Source organism: Saccopteryx bilineata, chromosome X (assembly GCF_036850765.1).
Source record: "Saccopteryx bilineata isolate mSacBil1 chromosome X, mSacBil1_pri_phased_curated, whole genome shotgun sequence".
NCBI lineage: Eukaryota > Metazoa > Chordata > Mammalia > Chiroptera > Emballonuridae > Saccopteryx > Saccopteryx bilineata.
The window spans coordinates 94,421,506-94,441,946 of NC_089502.1; the positions used below are offsets into that span (position 1 = coordinate 94,421,506).

The following is a 20,441-nucleotide window of genomic DNA, read 5'->3' on the forward strand; positions in this document are numbered from 1 at the left end:
CTGATCACAATGGCATGAAACTAGAAATCAACCACAGTGAAAAACTGAAAAATACTCAAACACTTGGAAACTAAATAGCATATTATTAAACAACGAATGGATTAACAATGAGTCAAAGAAGAAATTTTAAAAAAATCCTAGAAACGAATGATAATGACCATACAACAACTCAAAATTTATGGGACACAGCAAAAGCAGTACAGAGAGGGAAGTTCATAGCATTACAGGCATACCTTAAGAAGCTAGAAAAAGCTCAAATAAACAACTTAACCCTGCATGTAAAAAAATAGAAAGAAAAACAGCAAGTAAAGACTGGAGGTAGTAGAAGGAAGGAATTAATAAAAATCAGAGCAGAAATAAATTACATAGAGGCTAAAGAAAAAATACAGAGGATCAATGAAACAAGGAGCTGGTTCTTTGAAAAGGTAAACAATAACGATGAACCTTTAACCAGACTCACCAAGAAAAAAAGAGAGAGGACTCAAATAAATAAAATTAGAAATGAAAGTGGAGAAATAACAACTAACACAACAGAAATACAAAGGATTGTAAGAAAATACTATGAAGAACTGTATGCCAAAAAACTAGACAACCTAGATGAAATGGACAGGTTACTTGAAACATATAATATTTTTAAAAAATCAATCTAGAAAAATCAGAAAACCTAAACAGACCATTTACAACAAATGAGATCGAAACAGTTATCAAAAAACTCCCAACAAACAAAAGCCCCAGGCCTGATGTCTTCACAAGTGAATTCTACCAAATATTCAAAGAAGAACTAATTCCTATCCTTCTCAAGCTATTTCAAAAAATTCAAGAGGAAGGAAGACTTCTAAGCTCCTTTTATGAGGTGAGCATAATTCTGATTCCAAAACCAGGCAAAGACAACACAAAGAAAGAAAATTATAGGCCAATATCCCTGATGAATCTAGATGCTAAAATCTTCAACATTAGCCAACCAGATCCAGCAATATATGAAATAAATCATACATCATGATCAAGTGGGATTTATTCTGGGGAGGCAATCTGGTACAATACTCACAAATAAATCAATGTGATTCATCACATAAACAAAAGGAAGGAGAAAAATCACATGATAATATCAACAGATGCAGAGAAAGCATTTGTTAAAATCCAGCACCCAATCATGATCAAAACTCTCAACAAAGTGGGAATACAGTGCACATACCTCAACATGATCAAGGCCATCTATGACAAACCCACAGTGAACATCATTTTCAATGGACAAAAATGAAAAGCAATCTCCTTAAGATCAGGAAAAAGGCCTGGGTGCACCCTTTCACCACTTTTATTCTACACAGTCCTGGAAATCCTAGCCACAGCAATCAGACAAGAAGAAGAAATAAAAGGCATCCAAATTGGAAAAAAATAAATGAAACCATCATTATTTGCAGATGATATGATGTTGTATATAGAAAACCCCAAAGTCTCAGTCAAAAAATTACTAGACCTGATAAATGAATTCAGCAAGGTGGCAGGATACAAAATCAATACTCAGAAATTAGAGGCATTTTTATACACCAACAATGAACAGTCAGAAAGATAAATTAAGGAAATAATCTCCTTTAATATTACTACCAAAAAAATAAAGTACCTTGGAGTACATTTAACTAAGGAGATTAAAGACTTGTACTTGGAAAATTATAAAACATTGATAAAAGAAATCAGAGAAGATACAAACAAGTGGAAGAATATACCATGCTCATGGTTAGGAAGAATAAACTTCATTAAAATGTCTATGCTACCCAAAGCAATTTATAAATTCAATGCAATACCAATTGAAATACCAATGGCATACTTCAAAGATATAGAACACATATTCCAAAAATGTATATGGAACCAAAAAAAAAAAAAACCCAAAAAACAAAAACACAAGTAGCCTCAGCAATCTTGAAAAGAAAGAATAAAGTAGGAGGTATCACACTTCTTGATATCAAGCTATACTACAAGGCCACTGTACTCAAAACAGCTTGGTACTGGCATAAGAACAGGCAAATAGATCAATGGAACAGAACAGAGAACCCAGAAATAAACCCACAGCTCTATGGACAATCGATATTTGACAAAGGAGGTAAGAACATACAATGGAGTAAAGACAGCCTCTTCAACAAATGGTGTTGGGAAAATTGGACAGCTACCTGCAAAAAAATGAAACTATACCAACAACTGACAGCATTCACAAAAATAAACTCAAAATGGATAAAAGCCTTAAATGTAAGCCGTGAAACCATAAGCGTCTTAGAAGAAAACATAAGCAGTAAGCTCTCCAACATCTCTCGCAGCAATATATTTGCTGATTTATCTCCACGGGCAAGAGAAATAAAAAAGAGGATATAAAAATGGGACTATATCAAACTAAAAAGCTTTTGCACAGCTAAAGACAATAAGAACAGAATAAAAAGACAAACCACACAATGAGAGAACATATTCGAGAATACATCTCATAAGGGGGTAATAACCAAAAATTTTTTTAAAATCTTATTTTTATTAATTTTTAATGCAGTGACATTGATAAATCAGGGTACATATGTTCCAAGAAAATATCTCCAGATTATTTTGACCTTGATTATGCTGCATACCCCTCACTCAAAGTCAAATCATCCTCCGTCACCTTCTATCTGGTTTTCTTTGTGCCCCTACCGTCCCCTCACCCCCACCCTCTCCTTCCTTGCCCCTCCCCACCTCTCCACCCCACTCCCTGTTACCATCACATTCTTGTCATGTCTCTGAGTCTCATTTTTATGTCCCATCTATGCATGGGTTCATATACTTCTTAGTTTTTCTGATTTACTTATTTCACTCTGTATAATGTTAACAAGGTCCATCCATGTTATTGTAAATGAGCCGATGTCATCATTTCTTATGGCTGAGTGGTATTCCATAGTATATATGTACCACTGCTTTTTAATCCACTCGTCCTCTGATGGACACTTGGGTTGTTTCCAGATCTTCGCTATTGTGAATAATGCTGCTATAAACATGGGAGTGCATTTCTCCTTCTGGAACCTTTCTATGGTGTTCTTGGGGTATATTCCTAAAAGTGGGATGGCTGGGTCAAAAGGCAGTTCGATTTTCAATTTTTTGAGGAATCTCCATACTGTTTTCCACAGAGGCTGCACCAGTCTGCATTCCCACCAGCAATGTAGGAGGGTTCCCTTCTCACCACATCATCGCCAGCACTTATTCTGTGTTGTTTTGTTGATGAGTGCCATTCTGACTGGTGTGAGGTGATATCTCCATGTGGTTTTAATTTGCATTTCTCTAATGATCAGTGATGTTGAATATTTCTGTTGTGTCAGTTGTTATTTCTCCACTCTCATTTCTAATTTTATATATTTGAGTCCTCTCTCTCTTTTTCTTGGTGAGTCTAGTTAAAGGTCATCTATCTTATTTACCTTTTCAAAAAACCAGCTCCTAGTTTCATTGATCCTCTGTATTGTTTCTTAATAACCAAAATTTATAAAAAACTTGTAAAGCTAAACACCAGAAAGATAAACAATCCAATCAAAAAATGGGCAAAAGAAATGAATAGACACTTCTCCGAAGAGGACATACAGATGGCCAATAAGCATATGAAAAAATGCTCAACATCACTAATCATTAGAGAAATGCAAATTAAAACCACAATGAGATATCACCTCACACCAGTCAGAATGGCGCTCATCAACAAAGCAACACAGAATAAGTGCTGGAGATGATGTGGAAAAAGGGAACCCTCCTGCACTGCTTGTGGGAATGAAGACTGGTACAGCCACTGTGGAAAAAAGTATGGAGATTCCTCAAAAAATTAGAATTGGAACTCTATTTGACTCAGCTATCCCACTTTTAGGAATATACCCCAAGAACACCATAGCACTGTTTCAAAAGGAGAAATGCACCCCCATGTTTATGGCAGCATTGTTCACAATAGCAAAGATCTGGAAACAGCCGAAGTGTCCGTCAGTGGACGAGTAGATTAAAAAGCAGTGGTACATCTATACAATGGAATACCATGGGGCCATGGAAAATAAGAAAATCTTACCTTTTGTGACAACATGGATGGACCTGGAAACTATTATGTTACGTGCTGTAAGCCAGGCAGAAAGAGAAAAATATCATATGACCTCACTCATTTGAGGACGCCAATGAACAATGTGAACTGAGGAACGGAATTGAGACCCAGGAGAGATCAAAGGGACCAGAGAAAAAGAGAATGAATGGAAAGGGCATGATAGGATGGGATAAACCTGAAGGGATGGGGAGATCGCACTATGGGGAGGGGGCAAGGCAGATGTTGAGGGGAATATGAGGGAGGGGGAATGCATTTGGCGCAACACTAGAATCTATGTAAACACAATAAATTAAAATCAATAGAAATAATAAAATAGTTTAAAAAAAGACAGGAAATAAGTGTTGGAGTGGCTGTGGAGAAAAAGGAATCCACATTCACTGTTGTTGGGAATGTAAAGTAGTATAACCATTAAGGAAGAAAGTATGGTGGTTCCTCAGAAAATTAAGAATAGAACTACCTTATGACCAAGCAATTCCTCTACTGGGTATATATCCCCAAAACTCAAAAACACTGATACATAAAGACACTTGCAGGTCCATGTTCATTGCAGCATTGTTCACAGTGGTCAAGACATGGAAACAACCAAAAAGCCATTCAATAGATGATTGGATAAAAAAGATATGGTACATATATACTGTGGAATACTACTCAGCCATAAGAAATAATGACATAGGATCATTTACAACAACATAGATGGACTTTGATAACAGTATACTGACTGAAATAAGTAAATCAGAAAAAATAAGAACTGTATGATTTCATACATAGGTGGGACACAAAATTGAGACTCATGAACATGGATAAGAGTATGGTGGTCACCAGCTGGAGGGGAAGTGAGGAGAGGGAGGGGTGTGGGAGGGGACATAAAGAAAATGAAATAAAAGGTGATGGAGGACAATTTGACTTTGAATGATGGGTATACAACATAATTAAATATCAAGTTGATCTGGAGATGTTTTCTCAGAATCTATGTATTCTGATTAATCATTATCACCCTGTTAAAATTAATTTTCTAAATAAAATTAAAAAAATTGTAGTTGAGTCAATAGTTTTGTAATAACTATGATGCTAGCTGCGTAGGAGAAGTGTCCTCAGGAGCATTCTGTGAACTTGTTCAGCCACTGTGTTGTGTGCACCTGAGACAAATACAAACTAATGTTGGACGTAGAATGTAACTGAAAAATTAAGAAATTAAAAAAACTAAAATGGAAAATTCCAAAAAAAAAATGCAGTCACATATATAACTTTGGGTAGTCATTTGTGAAAGATCTTATGTACAAAGATCTAGGCTTTCCTGAAGGGTATAATTTGTTCTTATTTTCTAGTTCCCATATGTGATTGCTAGCTCCCTTCCCTTTCTACAATCTGAAGGTGACAAGCACCTCATAAGCACCCATCTATGTTTCCTTCCAGTCAAAAGAAAAGGCGGACTTCATCTTTTACTTTTCCTTGATCCCATGTCTTGCTTCCTTCTGCACAATAGACAACAAAGCAAGAGTAAAGCAATTGCCCCTCTCTATGACAAAATACAACAAGGAAAAGACCAGCTAATTTTTATCATCAGCAACTAATTATTCACATTCTTTATGGAAACATAACTTTTCCAAATTATTCTAATTTTTCAATTGATTTGAGATAGAAAAGGGAGAAAAAGGAAAAGTGTCTTGCTAGCCAGGGATAAAGACTTTTCCAAATTAAAACTGATCAACATTTTTGGAAATTTGGCAACAATCAATTTCCTCTCCAACTAAGGTTCAACAACTACCTCACAGGTTATTGGACTAATTTCAGTTACAAACTGTGTCAGACTATGAATGTCTCAGAACATAATTTTTAAAAAATTGGAGTGTCTTGGACAGGTGGTTCAGTGGCTAGAGCATTGTTTTGGCATGCCAAGGTTGTGGGTTCAATCCAAGCTCAGGGCATATATAAGAAGCAACCATTGAGTACACAATTAAATTAACCAACTAGGTGGAACGAGTTAATACTTCCTTCTCTCTCTCTTTTAAACCTTTCACCACTTCCTTTCTTCTCTCTCCCTCAAATCATAGGTTAAAAAAAATTAAAAAGGTGAAGTATCAGATGGCATCAGAGTAATGGCAGCAAGAGAGATACTCCTGTTCTCTCCCATTGAAATTTCAACAAATTGAATGACTATAACTCAGAAAAAAACCAAACAAACAGCTGTGCTGACAGGTATGCCTGAAAGATTCAAGCACCAAATGGAAAAGAGGTCTGTTGAGATGTGGGGAGGAGTGCCTGGAAGCCTGAGATGCCATTGCTAGAGCAGTAAAGTTGGAAATCTGAAGCCGGAAAATGAAAGCTTTAAAGCCCTCATAGCACGCCTCACTGACCAATGCAACTGCAGCCCTACCTACATCATTGTGACAGCAACATCTCAGCAGAAGAAATCCCAAGAACTTCACACAGCTAAAACTTGTAATACAGCAACATCTATTGGAAAAAAACTCTCAACACTGACTTTTTTTTGTTTTTCATTTTTTTCCTTTCCTTCATTCTTATTCTTTTTCTCTTTTGAATTTCATTTTTCTTTAATTTTATATATTTTACCCTTACCTTTAAGTGAGTGTTTTGTTTTTTATTTTTTTTAGTTTGTTTTCAATCTTTTTTCCTGTGGTTTTTTTCCTTTTCATATATTTTTTTGGTGACATAGACAGAGGGAGAGAGACAGAGAGACGGACAGACAGGGACAGACAGACAGGAAGGGAGAGAGATGAGAAGCATCAATTCTTCTTTGAGGTACCTTAGTTTTCATTGATTGCTTTTTATATGTGCCTTGACCAGGGGGCTACAGCAGAGGGAGTGACGCCTTTCTCAAGCCAGCAACCTTGGGTTTCAAGCCTGTGACCTTTGGGTTCAAGCCAGTGAACATGGATTCATGTCTATGATTCCATGCTCATGCCAATACTCCTGCATTCAAGCTGGTGAGCCTGTACTCAAGCCGGATGACCCCACACTCAAGCTAGTGATTTTGGGGTTTTAAACATGGATCTTCCACATTCCAGTCTGACACTCTATCCACTGTGCCACCACCTGGGCAGGCTACTTGTCATAATTTATAAAAATTTTATATCTTTAATATATTTTTTATTTTAATTTTGTTTTTTTACTTCTTTTTTTTTTCAGGGAATCTTAACAATACTACTCTCAAATGCCATAAAGAAAGAATAAATTTAATACTGTGGCTAAACAAGACAGAGATGTAGGTCAGAAAGAAAATTAAAAATCCCCAGAAAAAAAATCTCAAACACATGAAAACCTTGGAGTTAAGTGATAGAAAATTATAAATCAAAGTTCTTAAAATACTCAACGAGATGTAAGAAAACACCAATAGGCAACTTAATGAGTTCAGAAAACATATTAATGAGCAAAACAAATACATCACAAAGGAGATTGAAACTTTAAAAATAGAAATGAGGAACTCAATACATGAATTAAAAACTGAGGGAGAAAGTTTAGCTAACAGAGCAAGCCAAGACAAGGGAAATAATCAATGACATTGAAGATAGGCAACTAGAGATGCTACAGAGAGAAGAGGATAAAACTCATGAATTAAAAAAAAAAACTGCAAAAACTGTACAAGAATTGTCTGACTCCACCAGAAAGAGCAATGTAAGAATAATGGATATACCGGAAGAAGAGGGAAAAGGGAATATAAAGCCTATTCAAACAAATGATGAGAATTTCCCAAGCCTATGGAACCCAAGAATTAGAACCTTGAATCCAAGAAGCAAACAGAATGCTGAGTTGCCTCAATACAAACAGACCTATTCCAAGGCACACTATAATAAAATTATTAAAAATCAATGACAAAGAAAGAATCCCCAAGGCAGCTAGGGAAAAGAAGAACATAACATATACATGAAATCCCATTAGGTGATCATCAGGCTTCTCAGAAGAAACCCTATAAGGCAAAAGAGAATAGACTCAAATATTCCAAGTATTGAAAGAGAGGAATTACCAGCCAAGAATATTATATCCATCAAAAGTATCCTTCACATATGAAGGAAAAATAAAAACTTTTCTAGACATACAGAAGCTGAGGGAATTTGTCACAGGAAAACACTCAGTGCAGGAAACACTCAACATGGTTATTCAACCAGACACAAAGAACAAAACAAATAAAAATTACAAGTAAAAGATCCAACAAAGTAACAATAAAACATGGATAATCTGTGATAACAATAACATAAAAGGGGAGAGGATAAAGACCTGCAGTAGCAAAGGAGGATGAAGTACAGAAGCACTCATATGACAAAGGACTCATGTACTTATGGACATTTTTTTTAACCTAGTGGTAATCACCCACGAAAAAGACACTACTGAAACACACAGCTTAAAAAAAGAAGAAAAAGTGTAAAGAAGTATGGAATACAACCAAACAAAAACAACTGACAGAAACAAAAAAGTGAAGAACTAAACAAGGCACTGAGCTACCAGAAAACAAACATAAAATAGCTATAGGAAATACTCACGTGTATAATAATGACACTAAATGTAAATGGACTGAACTCACCAAGAAAGAGGCACAGGGCAGCAGATTAGATCAAAAACCAAAACTTGGCCCTGGCCGGTTGGCTCAGTGGTAGAGCGTCGCCCTGGCGTGCAGGGGTCCCGGATTCGATTCCTGGCCAGGGCACACAGGAGAAGCGCTCATCTGCTTCTCCACCCCTCCCCCTCTCCTTCCTCTCTGTCTCTCTCTTCCCCTCCCGCAGCCGAGGCTCCATTGGAGCAAAGAAGGCCCGGGCGCTGGGGATGGCTCCTTGGCCTCTGCCCCAGGCGCTAGAGTGGCTCTGGTCGTGACAGAGCGACACCCCAGAGGGGCAGAACATCGCCCCCTGGTGGGCAGAGCGTCGCCCCCTGGTGGGCATGCCAGGTGGATCCTGGTCGGGCGCATGCGGGAGTCTGTCTGACTGTCTCTTCCCGTTTCTAGCTTCAGAAAAATACAAAAAAAAAAAAAACACCTCAAATGTATGCTGCCTTCAAGAGACACATCTAAGCTGCAAGGACAAAAGTAGAATCAAATGGTTGGAAAACAATTCTCCAAGAAAATAATATCTAAAGAAAAGCAGATGTAGCCATATTATATCTCACAACACTGATTTCAAGACAACAAAAGTAACCAGCGACAAAGATGGACATTCCATGATGATAAAGGGGACATTGTATTAAGAAGACATGACACTCCTTAATATATATGCACCAAACAAGGGAGCAAATATATAAAATATTAACTAACTGATCTAAAAGTAGAAGCAGACAAAAACACAATCATACTTGGAGATTTCAACACATCCTTGACAGCTTTGGATAGATCATCCAAACAGATAATCAATAAAGGAATATTGGCCTTGCCTGACCAGGCAGTGGTGCAGTGAACAGAGCATTGAACTGGGATGCAGAGGACCCAGGTTTGAAACCCTGAGGTTACAGGGTTGAGCATGGGCTTATCCAGCTTGAGTGTGGGCTCACCAGCCTGAGTTCAGGATTGCAGGCTTGAGCGTGAGATCATAGACATGACCTCATGGTCTCTGGCTTGATCCCTATGGTTGCTGGCTTGAGCAAGGGGTTATTCGCTCTGCTGTAGCCCCCAGTTAAGACACATATGTGAAAGCAATCAGTGAACAACTAAGGTGCTGCAATGACGAATTGATGCTTCTCATCTCTTTCCTTTTCTGTCTGTCTGTCCTTATCTGTCTCTCTCTCTGCCTCTCTCTCTGTCACACACACACACACAAAAGAAATATCAGCCTTAAATGACACATTAGAACAAATGAATGTAACAGACATTTACAGGATATTTCATCCAAAAATATCAGATTATATATTCTTTTCTGGTGTGCATGGAACATTCTCAAGGATAGACTATATGTAGGACCACAAAATGAACAATAACAAATTCAGAAAGATTGAAATTATACCAAGCATATCTTGTGATCATATGGCTTTGAAATTAGAATTCAACTGAAAAAAAAAGTAAAATATCCCACAAAAACATGGAAATTAAAAAACATACTTCTAAAAAATGACTGGGTCATAAAAGAAATAAAAGCAGAGCCTGATCAGGTGGTGACAAGTGGACGGAGCATCAGACTGGGATGCAAAAGACCCAGGTTCAAAACCCTAAGGTCACTGGCTTGAGCGTGGGCTCATCTGGTTTGAGCAAGGCTCACCAGATTGATCCCAAGGTCACTGGCTTGAGCAGGGGGTCACTTGGTCTGCTGTAGATCCCCCCCTAGTCAAGACACATATGAGGAAGGAATCAATGAACAACTAAGGTGCCACAACAAAGAATTGATGCTTCTCATCTTTCTCCTCCCTCTGTCCCTATCTGTCCCCTCTTTGTCTCTCTCTGTTTCTGTCACACACAAAAAAAGTGAAATAAAAGTAGAGATCAAAAGATATATACAGATAAATGAAAGTGAAAACACAACATATCAAAATTTCTGGGATGCAACAAAAGCCATAATAGGAGAAAAGTTTATATTATTACATGCATATATCAAGAAACAAGAGAGATCCAAAGTAAACAACCCAACATCACATCTTAAGGAACTAGAAAAAGGACAAAGGCAATCCAAAGTCAGCATAATAAAGGAAATAGTAAAAATTAGAGCAGAACTAAATAAAATAGAGAACAGAAAAACTATAGAAGATTAATAAAACAAAGATCTGGTTCTTTGAAAAAATCAGTAAAATTGACAAACCACTGACTAGACTCACTAAGGAAATAAGAAAGAAAACTCATAAACAAAATCTGAAATGAGAGAGGAGAAATTACCACAGATATCATAGATATACAAAGGATCATAGTACAATATTATGAAAGATTATATGCCAGCAAATTCAACAACTTAGAGAAAATGGATAAATTCCTAGAACTATACAGTCTTCCTAGACTGAGTCAAAAAGAACTGGAAAACCTAAATAGACCTATAAGCAGGGAGGAAATAGAAACAACTGTCAAAAACTTCCCCCAAAACACAAGTCCAGGACCAGATGGCTACACTAGTGAATTCTACAAACATTCCAAGAAGATTTATAACCTATCCTTCTCAAAGCCTTCCAAAAAATAGAAAAAGCAATACTATCTGACACATTTTACGAGGCCAACATAATCCTGATACCTAAACCTGACAGATACAATACAGAGAAAGAAAAATACAGACCAATATCTCTAATGAATATAGATGCAAAAAATCCTAAACAAAATACTAGAAAATTGAATATAACAACACATTAAAAATAATAATACATCATGATCAAGTGGGATTAATTCCAGGAGCACAAGAATGGTTCAACATATGGAAATTGATACACCACATCAACTAAACAAAGAACAAAAATTATATAACCTTATCAATAGATGCAGAAAAGGCATTCGATAAGATACAACATTCCTTTATGTTTAAAACTCAATAAAATGGGTGTAGAAGGAAAAAAACTCAACACAATAAAGGCCATATATGACAAATCATCAGCTAATATCATACTAAATGGTGAAAAAATGAGGTTTTTCCTCTAAAATCAGGAACAAGAAAAGGCTGCCTACTCTTTCCACTCTTATTTAACACAGTTCTGGAAGTTTTAGCCAAAGTACTCCACTCTTATTTAACACAGTTCTGGAAGTTTTAGCCAGAGTAATCAGGCAAAAGAAATAAATAAAAGGCATTTAGATTGGGAATAAAGAAGTAAAGGTGTCACTTTTTGCAGAAGACATGATCCTGTATATAGAAAACACCAAAGATTGCACCAAAAAATTATTAGAAACAATAAACCAATATAGTAAAGTCACAGGATACAAAATCAATATACAAAACTCTATTGTTTTTCTATTTGCCAATGATGAAACTTTGGAAAGCAAACTAAAACAAACAAAAAAACAATTTCTTTTGTAATTGCAACAAAAATAAAATAAAATACCTAGGAATAAACTTAACAAAGGTTGTGAAAGACCTATATTCTGAAAACTACAAAACATTACTGAAAGAAATTGAAAAAGACACAATGAAATAAAAAAAATATTCCATGTTCATGGTTTGGAAGAGTCAACATACTTAAAATGACCATATTACCCAAAGTAATATACAAATTTAATGCAATCTCCATCAAAATGCCAATATCATATTTTTAAAGAAATAAAACAAAAAATTACCAGGATTTCATGGAACCATAAAAAATCCTGAATAGCCAAAGCAATCCTGAGGAAAAAGAATGAAGCCAGAGGTATCACACTACTTGACTTTAAATTATAGTATAGAGCCATGATAATCAAAACAGCATGGTATTGGTAGAAAAACAAACATACAGACCAAAGGAACAGAATCAAGAGCCCAGAAATAAAATCATATATATCAAATCATCTTCAAGAAAGGAGTCAAAAACACACAATGGAAAAAAGAAAGTCTCTTCAATAGTGTTGGGAAAATTGGAAAGCCACATGCAAAAGAATGAAACTTGGCTAAAGTTTGTTCCCCTGCACAAAAATCCATTCAAAATGGATCAAAGGCCTCAATAAAAGATCTGAAAGTATAAATTAAATAGAAGAAAATATAGGTACTAAACTCATGGACCTTGGCAGTAAAGAACCATTTATGAATTTGACCCCAAAAGCAAGGAAAGGCAAGGCAAAAATAAATGAATAGGACTATATCTAACTAAAAAGCTGCACAGCACAAGAAACTGAGAAAAAAATAGTTACCCAAATAAATGGGAGATGACAATTGCAAACAACAGCTCCGATAAGGGACCAATACCCAAAATATACAAAGAACTCACAAAGCTCAGGAACAAATAAGCAATCAATCCAATTAAAACATGATGAGAGGATCTGAACAGGACATTTCTCCCTGGAAGACATACGAATGGCCAACAGATATATGAAAAGACGCTCATCTTCACAAGCAATTAGAGAAATGCAAATAAAAACTACAATGAGATTCCACCTCACACCTGTTAGGATCGCTATTATCAACAAGACATGTAATAACAAGTGTTGGAGAGGCTGTGGAGAAAAAGGAACCCTCATTCACTGCTAGTGGGAATGCAAACTGGTACAGCCATTATGGAAGAGAGTGTGGTAGTACCTCAAAAAGTTAAGAATAGAACTACCATGATACCCAGCAATCCCTCTACTGAGAATCTACACCAAAAACTCAAAGAAAACATTGGTACGTAAAGACATATGCACCCGCATATTCATCGCATCATTATTCACAGTGGTCAAGACATAGAAACAATGAAAGTTTCCCCGGATAGAGGACTGGATAAAGAAGAAGCAGTATATATACAACAGAATACTACTCAGCCATAAGAAATGATGACATAGTGATATTTACAACAACATGGATAGACCTTGAGAACATTATACTGAGTGAAATAAGTAAATCAGAAAAAGCTAAGAACTTTATGATTTCATACACAGGTGGGATATAAAACTGAGATTCATGGACATAGATAAAAGTAAAGTGGTTACACAGGGGGAGGGGGATATAGGGGAGGGGGATGAATTAGGTAATAGGGAAAAGGGTGTAAAGAGGGACAAATATAAAGTGACAGAAAATGATTTGACTTTGGGTGACGGATATACAACATAATCAACAGCTCGCATGCTATAGAAATGTTTACCTGAAACCTATGTACTTTTATTAATCAATGTCAATCAATGTTATTTAGAAAATTAAAGTTTATTTTCTAAATAAAACTTTAAAAAATGTGGAGTATCTACCAGGGTCAAGTGCCGTGAACAGTGTTTTTAAACAAAAACAAACAAACAAAAAAAATCCTCAGTAATTTTTACCTGTTGTGAAATGATTTTTAGTATGTATATATTTTCTACTTCATTTATACTACCTAGAGTCTACAATCTATGCTTATATTTATATTTGCTAAATGATATATAAAAGCAAAATATGAAACAAACCACATTCCTCATTATGTTTTTTATCTAAAGCAATCAATTATTCTTGTTCATCAGCTGAGAGAGAACTCCAAAAATCTTCAACTGTTCCTGTTTCACTTACACCAAGTACAGGAAAAAAAGTTTTCCTTCACAAGAATCAACAAAAATGACAAACTCAAAGCCACAACTTGACTAGAAGGAAGTAAGTCACTGCAAAATTGAACAAATGTTAGAATAATAAAATTAAGCCATGCAGCTGCTCAACTAGGTCATGGTGTGCACTGAAGAAATTTGTATTTAAGAGGCTTTAACAAGTTAAACATTCTTAGTCCCCTAATTAGATATTTTCTCATGCTTTTTAACTGTTCATTTGTACATCATTTTCCATTTCCTTCAAATGTTTCATGGATAACTGAATTTAATAATTGTTTTCAAGACGATTTAATCCATATCAAAACATTAAAAAAAACACAAAACAAAACAAAACACCACCAGCAGTCTGATAAATGTAATGAAAACACCAATCCACTGCTTTAAGTATTGGTGAGGAAGGAGGTTACGGCTACTGGTTATGAGTACATTGAACCCTTTCACTGTCATCAAACGCCCTTTAACAATACCTTCCTAATCCACTGAATTCTTCCCTTGACCACCTGCATAATACTACTAGTTTAATTTGAAGATCAGTTCCCTCAGGATAATTCCAAAGGTGTCTAGGAAACTCAGCTGAATGAGCTCACTTTGAGTCAATCAATGTTTTTCCCTGAAGTTCTAATGTTCAAGGCAAAAAGGTTGTGCAGAAGGGGAACAGGCCACCATACTTTTACCAGTGAGACATGGTGGGGGTGGAGTAAGTTTTGAGAAATGTTTATATATTAGTTTCTGTATATAAGTGAGACTGGTCTCTTTAAAAGATCAGCAGAGAAGGAGAAAGCTCTTTTCATCTCCATCCTTGCTGCTAGGATGTAGAATCTCACTAGAGATAGCAAAATCTCCCCTCTTTTATCCCCAACAGAGCTGGGAGCAGAGTGCCAAATGCCCTGCTCCAGGAAGAGCTCTGAACTCAGGGACAAGCATAGCACCACCTGAAACACAGCTGTGTTGCAAGGTTCCTGAGCAGCCACCAGCATAGCCAAGGCCCATACTCTTTGGGACTTTTTTTTTATTGGTTTTAATTTATTGTGTTTACATAGATTCTAGTATTGCCCTGAATGCATCCCCCCTCCCCTGTATTCCCCTCAACATCTCCCTTGCCCCTTCCCCTTAGCGTCCTCCCTCCTTCCCATCAGGTTTATCCTATCCTGTCCTATCCTATCATCCCCTTCCCTCTGTCCTCTTTGCCTCTGGTCCCTTTGATCCCTCCTCTGTCTCAATTCCATTCCTCAGTTCACATTGTTCATTGGATTCCTCAAATGAGTGAGGTCATATGATATTTTTCTTTTAGAGAAATGGAAATTAAAACCACAATGTAATATCACCTCACACCAGTCAGAATGGCACTCGTCAACAAAACAACACAGAATAAGTGCTGGCAAAGATGTGGAGAAAAGGGAACCCTCCTGCACTGCTGGTGGGAATGAAAACTGGTGCAGCCACTGTGGAAAACAGTATAGAGATTCCTCAAAAAATTAGAAATGGAACTGCCTTTTGACCCAGCTATCCCACCTTTAGGAATATACCCCAAGAACACCACAGCACTGTTTCAAAAGGAGAAATGCACCCCCATGTTTATGGCAGCATTGTTCACAATAGTGAAGATCTGGAAACAGCCCAAATGTCTGTCAGTGGACAAGTGGATTAAAAAGCAGTGGTACATATATACAATGGAATGCCACGGGGCCATGAAAAAGAAGGAAATCTTACCTTTTGCAACAACATGGATGGACATAGAAACTACTATGTTAAGTAAAATAAACCAGGCAGAAAAAGAAAAAAATCATTTGACCTCACTCATTTGAGGAATCCAATGAGTAATGTGAACTGAGGAACAAAATTGAGACAGAGGAGAGATCAAAGGGACCAGAGGAAACAAGAACAGAGGGAAAGGGGATGATAGGATGGGATAAACCTGAAGGGAAGGGGGGAGGGTGCTATGCAGAGATATGTCCCAGAAAAATATCTTTGGGACAACTTTTAAGTTGATCATCCCTGTGCAAATTCCTCTGAGAATGTATCAGGGAAAACATTAGCTCTAAGGCCTTACTGATGAGCTTATCTTTGCTAGTCTTTTGTGGACAAAGATCTATCTCCCTTAGGAAAGGGTTGGGAAGCAGCCTTACCTTCAAAGCTTCTTGGGTGCCCAGAACTTTTGCATAGAGCTCACAAAGTTTATTTAACCTATAGCGGGGGGAGGGGGAGACACAAAAGTGAATATGAAGTAAGTGAAAGAAAACATGAAAGAGGCCCCTATACCCTCATTCAAAAACAATCTGTGAGTCATTGTTTCCACTTGATATTTCATTTTAATTTTTCAAAACAAATCACTTTGTCCTATTGCAAATGTCTTAAACGTATAAGGCCACAATAGTATTACAGAAAATAAAGTAAGGTATTGCCTGAATCACTGGGGGTTATTCGTTTATTTATTTAAAAAACAAACAAACATTGTGTACCTCTTAAGTGCCAGTCAATCAGCTAAGCACTAGAGGTTCTGAGAGAATCCAAATATGATCCTTACTCACCCCCTTCCCACTCAACTGTAAAGAAAGGAGCAGAGTGGGAAGAGAAGGGAGCAGGAAAAGCTTTAAATTCTTCTTCTGCCTCTTATGTACTATAAGGTATTAAGAAGATTATTTAAGCTTTCAGAGCCTGAATTTTATCAACAAACCCTTGATTTTTTCATTAATGATCTAAAACAGTGTGGTCCTAGCAGTAGGATCACCCAGGAAACTTGTGAGAAATACACTCCTCACCAAGTAAATTTTCCATTCTTGGACTAGATCCATTTTTGTACTCTCAGGTAGTATGTGTATTGTGTATTCTTCATAGATTTTTGCATGGTATCTTATGTATAATAAACTCAATAAATATTAATTTGAATATTTGGTTCTTAACTTATAAGCACTGTGCCTTTATACAATACCTTTATAATTAACACAACAGATATGTAGCATTAGAAATACACATATTATTAGCCAGCATTTAAGTTAAAAATTTAAGTAAAATTGAAAGAAAACTAGACAGAAAAGGAAAAAAAGTAAGAAAAGAAGGGAAGGAAGGGGAAGGGAGACAATAGAGAAGAAGGGAGAGGTAGAGGAAGAGGGTAAGAAGAAAAGAAGGAAGGAAAGAAGGAAGGAAGGAAGGAAGGAAGGAAGGAAGGAAGGAAGGAAGGAAGGAAGGAAGGAAGGAAGGAAGAAGGAGGAGGAGGGAGGAAGGGAGGGAAGGAGGGAGGGAGGGAGGGAGGGAGGGAGGGAGGGAGGGAAGGAAGGAAGGAAGGAAGGAAGGAAGGAAGGAAGGAAGGAAGGAAGGAAGGAAGGAAGGAAGAAGGAGAAGGAAGGGAGGGAGGGAGGGAGGGAGGGAGGGAGGGAGGGAGGGAGGAAGGAAGGGAGGAAGGAAGGGAGGGAGGAAAATAAGGAAAGAAACAAGAGGCATTTTTTTCTTACCTTTCTTCTTTGGTAAGACGTGCCAGTTTTCTGGCTTTGTTGGCAAGGATAAATCTAAAATATACAAGCAAGAAAAAAAGGAGAAAATTAATTGCTGCTTTGATCTTGGCTCCACTTCTTTAGTTACACATATGCCTAGTGTAGAAGTTAAAAGTAAACCAGAAGAAACAAATTACACAGTAGTTATTTTATGTTCAACTTTTACTATTTACATGTTACATTCCTGACATTGAAATGCACCTTCTAGCTTTAGGGATTCAAGGGACTAAGGATAGACTGGCCATAATTTCTGCCTAGGGTAATACTATGAATGGCCCACATCCTCTTACATGGCTGGTGAACAAGAATGAGTCCTAGGTATCAAATGTCTAACTGAGGCATGTCTAAGCCTTTCCGATTTCATCATGCCTCTACTGTTTGGTTCTATCTACACAATAGTATCTCCCTAGTGCACAGCCTTCTAGAACCTGCCTATATTTGTAGCCCTATGATTGCTTTCAACCTCACAACTGTCTTTGATCTCCTCTGACTCTTGACTCTCTCTGAAATACACTCATACACATTTTAGGGCCCATATTAATTTTGACTATTCCAAGTTGAGTCAAGTTCTTTCCCCCCAACACATCCCCAATCAGTGCTGCTTTTCCCTGCCAAGCTGAGAACTGGGCTGATCTTGATTCATCTCTAGTGGGACTTGGAAAATACCTCACAAATACCACTGATACTCATATAAGCCTCTGCAAGAAGCCCACTTAGTAAAACACACTAAGTCAGGCCTCCATACCATGCTTTCAGAAAAGATAGCTTATCAAAATATATCAACCCCCAGAACTAAATATAAAGCAGGAAATAAATATAACAAATTTAAAAATCTTATTTGTGTTGTAATTTATTTCTAAATATTTATTCATTAGAGAACATTATTTTAAAGAAAGAACTTTTCTACTGCTGGATTAGGAGAATAGTGCTATTAGATGAAAAGTTATTTTTAAAAGTTTGGGGCACATTAACAGTATGGGAATACATTGTTGGGGCCCTGGTCAGTTGGCTTAGTGGTAGAGTGTTGGCCAGGCATGTGGATGTCCTGGGTTCAATTCCTGGTCAGGGCACACAGGAGAAGCAACCATCTGCTTATCTACCCCTCCCCTTCTTCTTTCTCTTTCTTCCTCTCCCAAAGTTATGGCTCTAATGGTTCAAGAAAGTTGGCCCCAGGTGCTGAGGACGGTTCCATGGCCTTGCCTCAGGTGCTAAAATAGCTCAGTTGCTGAGCAATAGAGCAATGACCCCAGATGGGCTCAGTATTGCCTGGTAGGGGGCCTGCTGAGTGGATCCTGGTTGAGGCGCATACAAGAATCTGTCTCTCTGCCTCCCCACTTCTCACTTAATGAGAAAATAAAATAAAATAGTTAAGTATGGGACTATATCATTACAAACAAATTTATACAACCACAACTGTGCCTTACCCCATTATGGCAGCATAGTTGCCATCAGGTTTGGTATCATCCAGAGTGTAGGCAATTGGAGCTTCCTCTCCTTCGATAATCATGGTTCCACAGTAATCTTTGAAAATAGCAAAATAGAAGAACCTATTCATCACCCTATGAAGCTACCCATAGCAGTTGCAATGAGCACGTATTTTTTAACTTGAGAAGCCCAAAAGCTGAATGTGATATTAAACTTTAAATATATAAAGAGAAACCAAACTGATGTCAAAAGAAGGGTAAGTAGCCAACAATTTGTAAAAAAAAAATAAACTGCAAAGTCCTGTCTATAAAGAATAAACAAATATAAATCAAAACTACAATTAGATACCCCCTCACACCTGTTATTATCAACAAGACAGGTAATAACAAGTATAAATACAAATTACTGGTAGTATAATCATTATGGAAGAAAGCATGGTGGTTCTTCAAAAAATTAAGACTAGAACTACCATAAGACCCAGAAATCCCTCTACTGGGTATTTACCCCCAAAACTCAAAAACATTAGTACATAAAGACACATGCACCCCCATGTTCATTGCAGCATTATTCACCTTGGCCAAGACATGGAAACAACCAAAGCGTCCCTCAATAGAAGACTGGATAAAAAAAAATGTGGTACATGTATACAATGGAATACTACTCAGCCATAAGAAATGACAAGAGCAACATTTATGACAATATGAGTGGACCTTGAGAACATTATATCAAGTGGAATAAGTAAATCAGAAAAATCTAAGAACTGTATGATCTCACACATAGGTGGGATATAAAGCTGAGACTCATGGATATAAAGTGAAGTGGTTACCAGGGAGAGGGTGGGGAAAGGGTGCAAAGAGAGAAAAATACAAGGTTATGGAAAATGATTTGATTATGGATAACGGGTATATAACATAATCAGCAGTTTGAATGCTATAGAAATATTTACCTGAAATCTATGTACTCTTATTGATCAATGTCACACTGTTCAATATAATTTTCTGAATAAAATTAAAGAAAAAAAAATAAAGCAATGTGAAATTATGAATTAATCCAGGGCCAGGCCACTATGTGATAAAATCTTGTATTTTTTGCCATTAACATTCATGCCCTTTATTTTCTGTCTCAGAATAAGTCAGATAAAATCAAAAATGTGTAAACTAAATACTAGTCCATTACTGTAAAATAGAGGAAACTGAACATTTACATTCTACAAAGAGCTACTTACTTTACATTAACTAGGTCTTGATTATTTGGAGTCAACATTTCAAATATGACCTCCAGAACAAACTGGGAAATAATTTCAGCTCATTTTAGACAAAGGATTTATATCATTCTCCTCCTGAACAAAATATATACAATTTCAACAAAATATTTTAAC

The 20,441-nt window shown here is 36.9% G+C and overlaps 1 protein-coding gene across 1 annotated transcript in view; it reads right to left on the minus strand.

The window, feature by feature from the left end:
- The window catches only part of MAOB (monoamine oxidase B), a 165,553-nt gene that overhangs the window by 14,070 nt on the left and 131,042 nt on the right, over window positions 1-20,441 (minus strand). Inside the window, exons 9-11 of the mRNA XM_066249767.1 lie at window positions 19,063-19,159; window positions 17,600-17,653; window positions 16,277-16,334 (exon numbers count right to left, since the gene is read on the minus strand). Coding sequence (XP_066105864.1) covers window positions 16,277-16,334; window positions 17,600-17,653; window positions 19,063-19,159 — 209 coding nt within the window. The remainder of the gene's footprint in view (window positions 1-16,276; window positions 16,335-17,599; window positions 17,654-19,062; window positions 19,160-20,441) is intronic.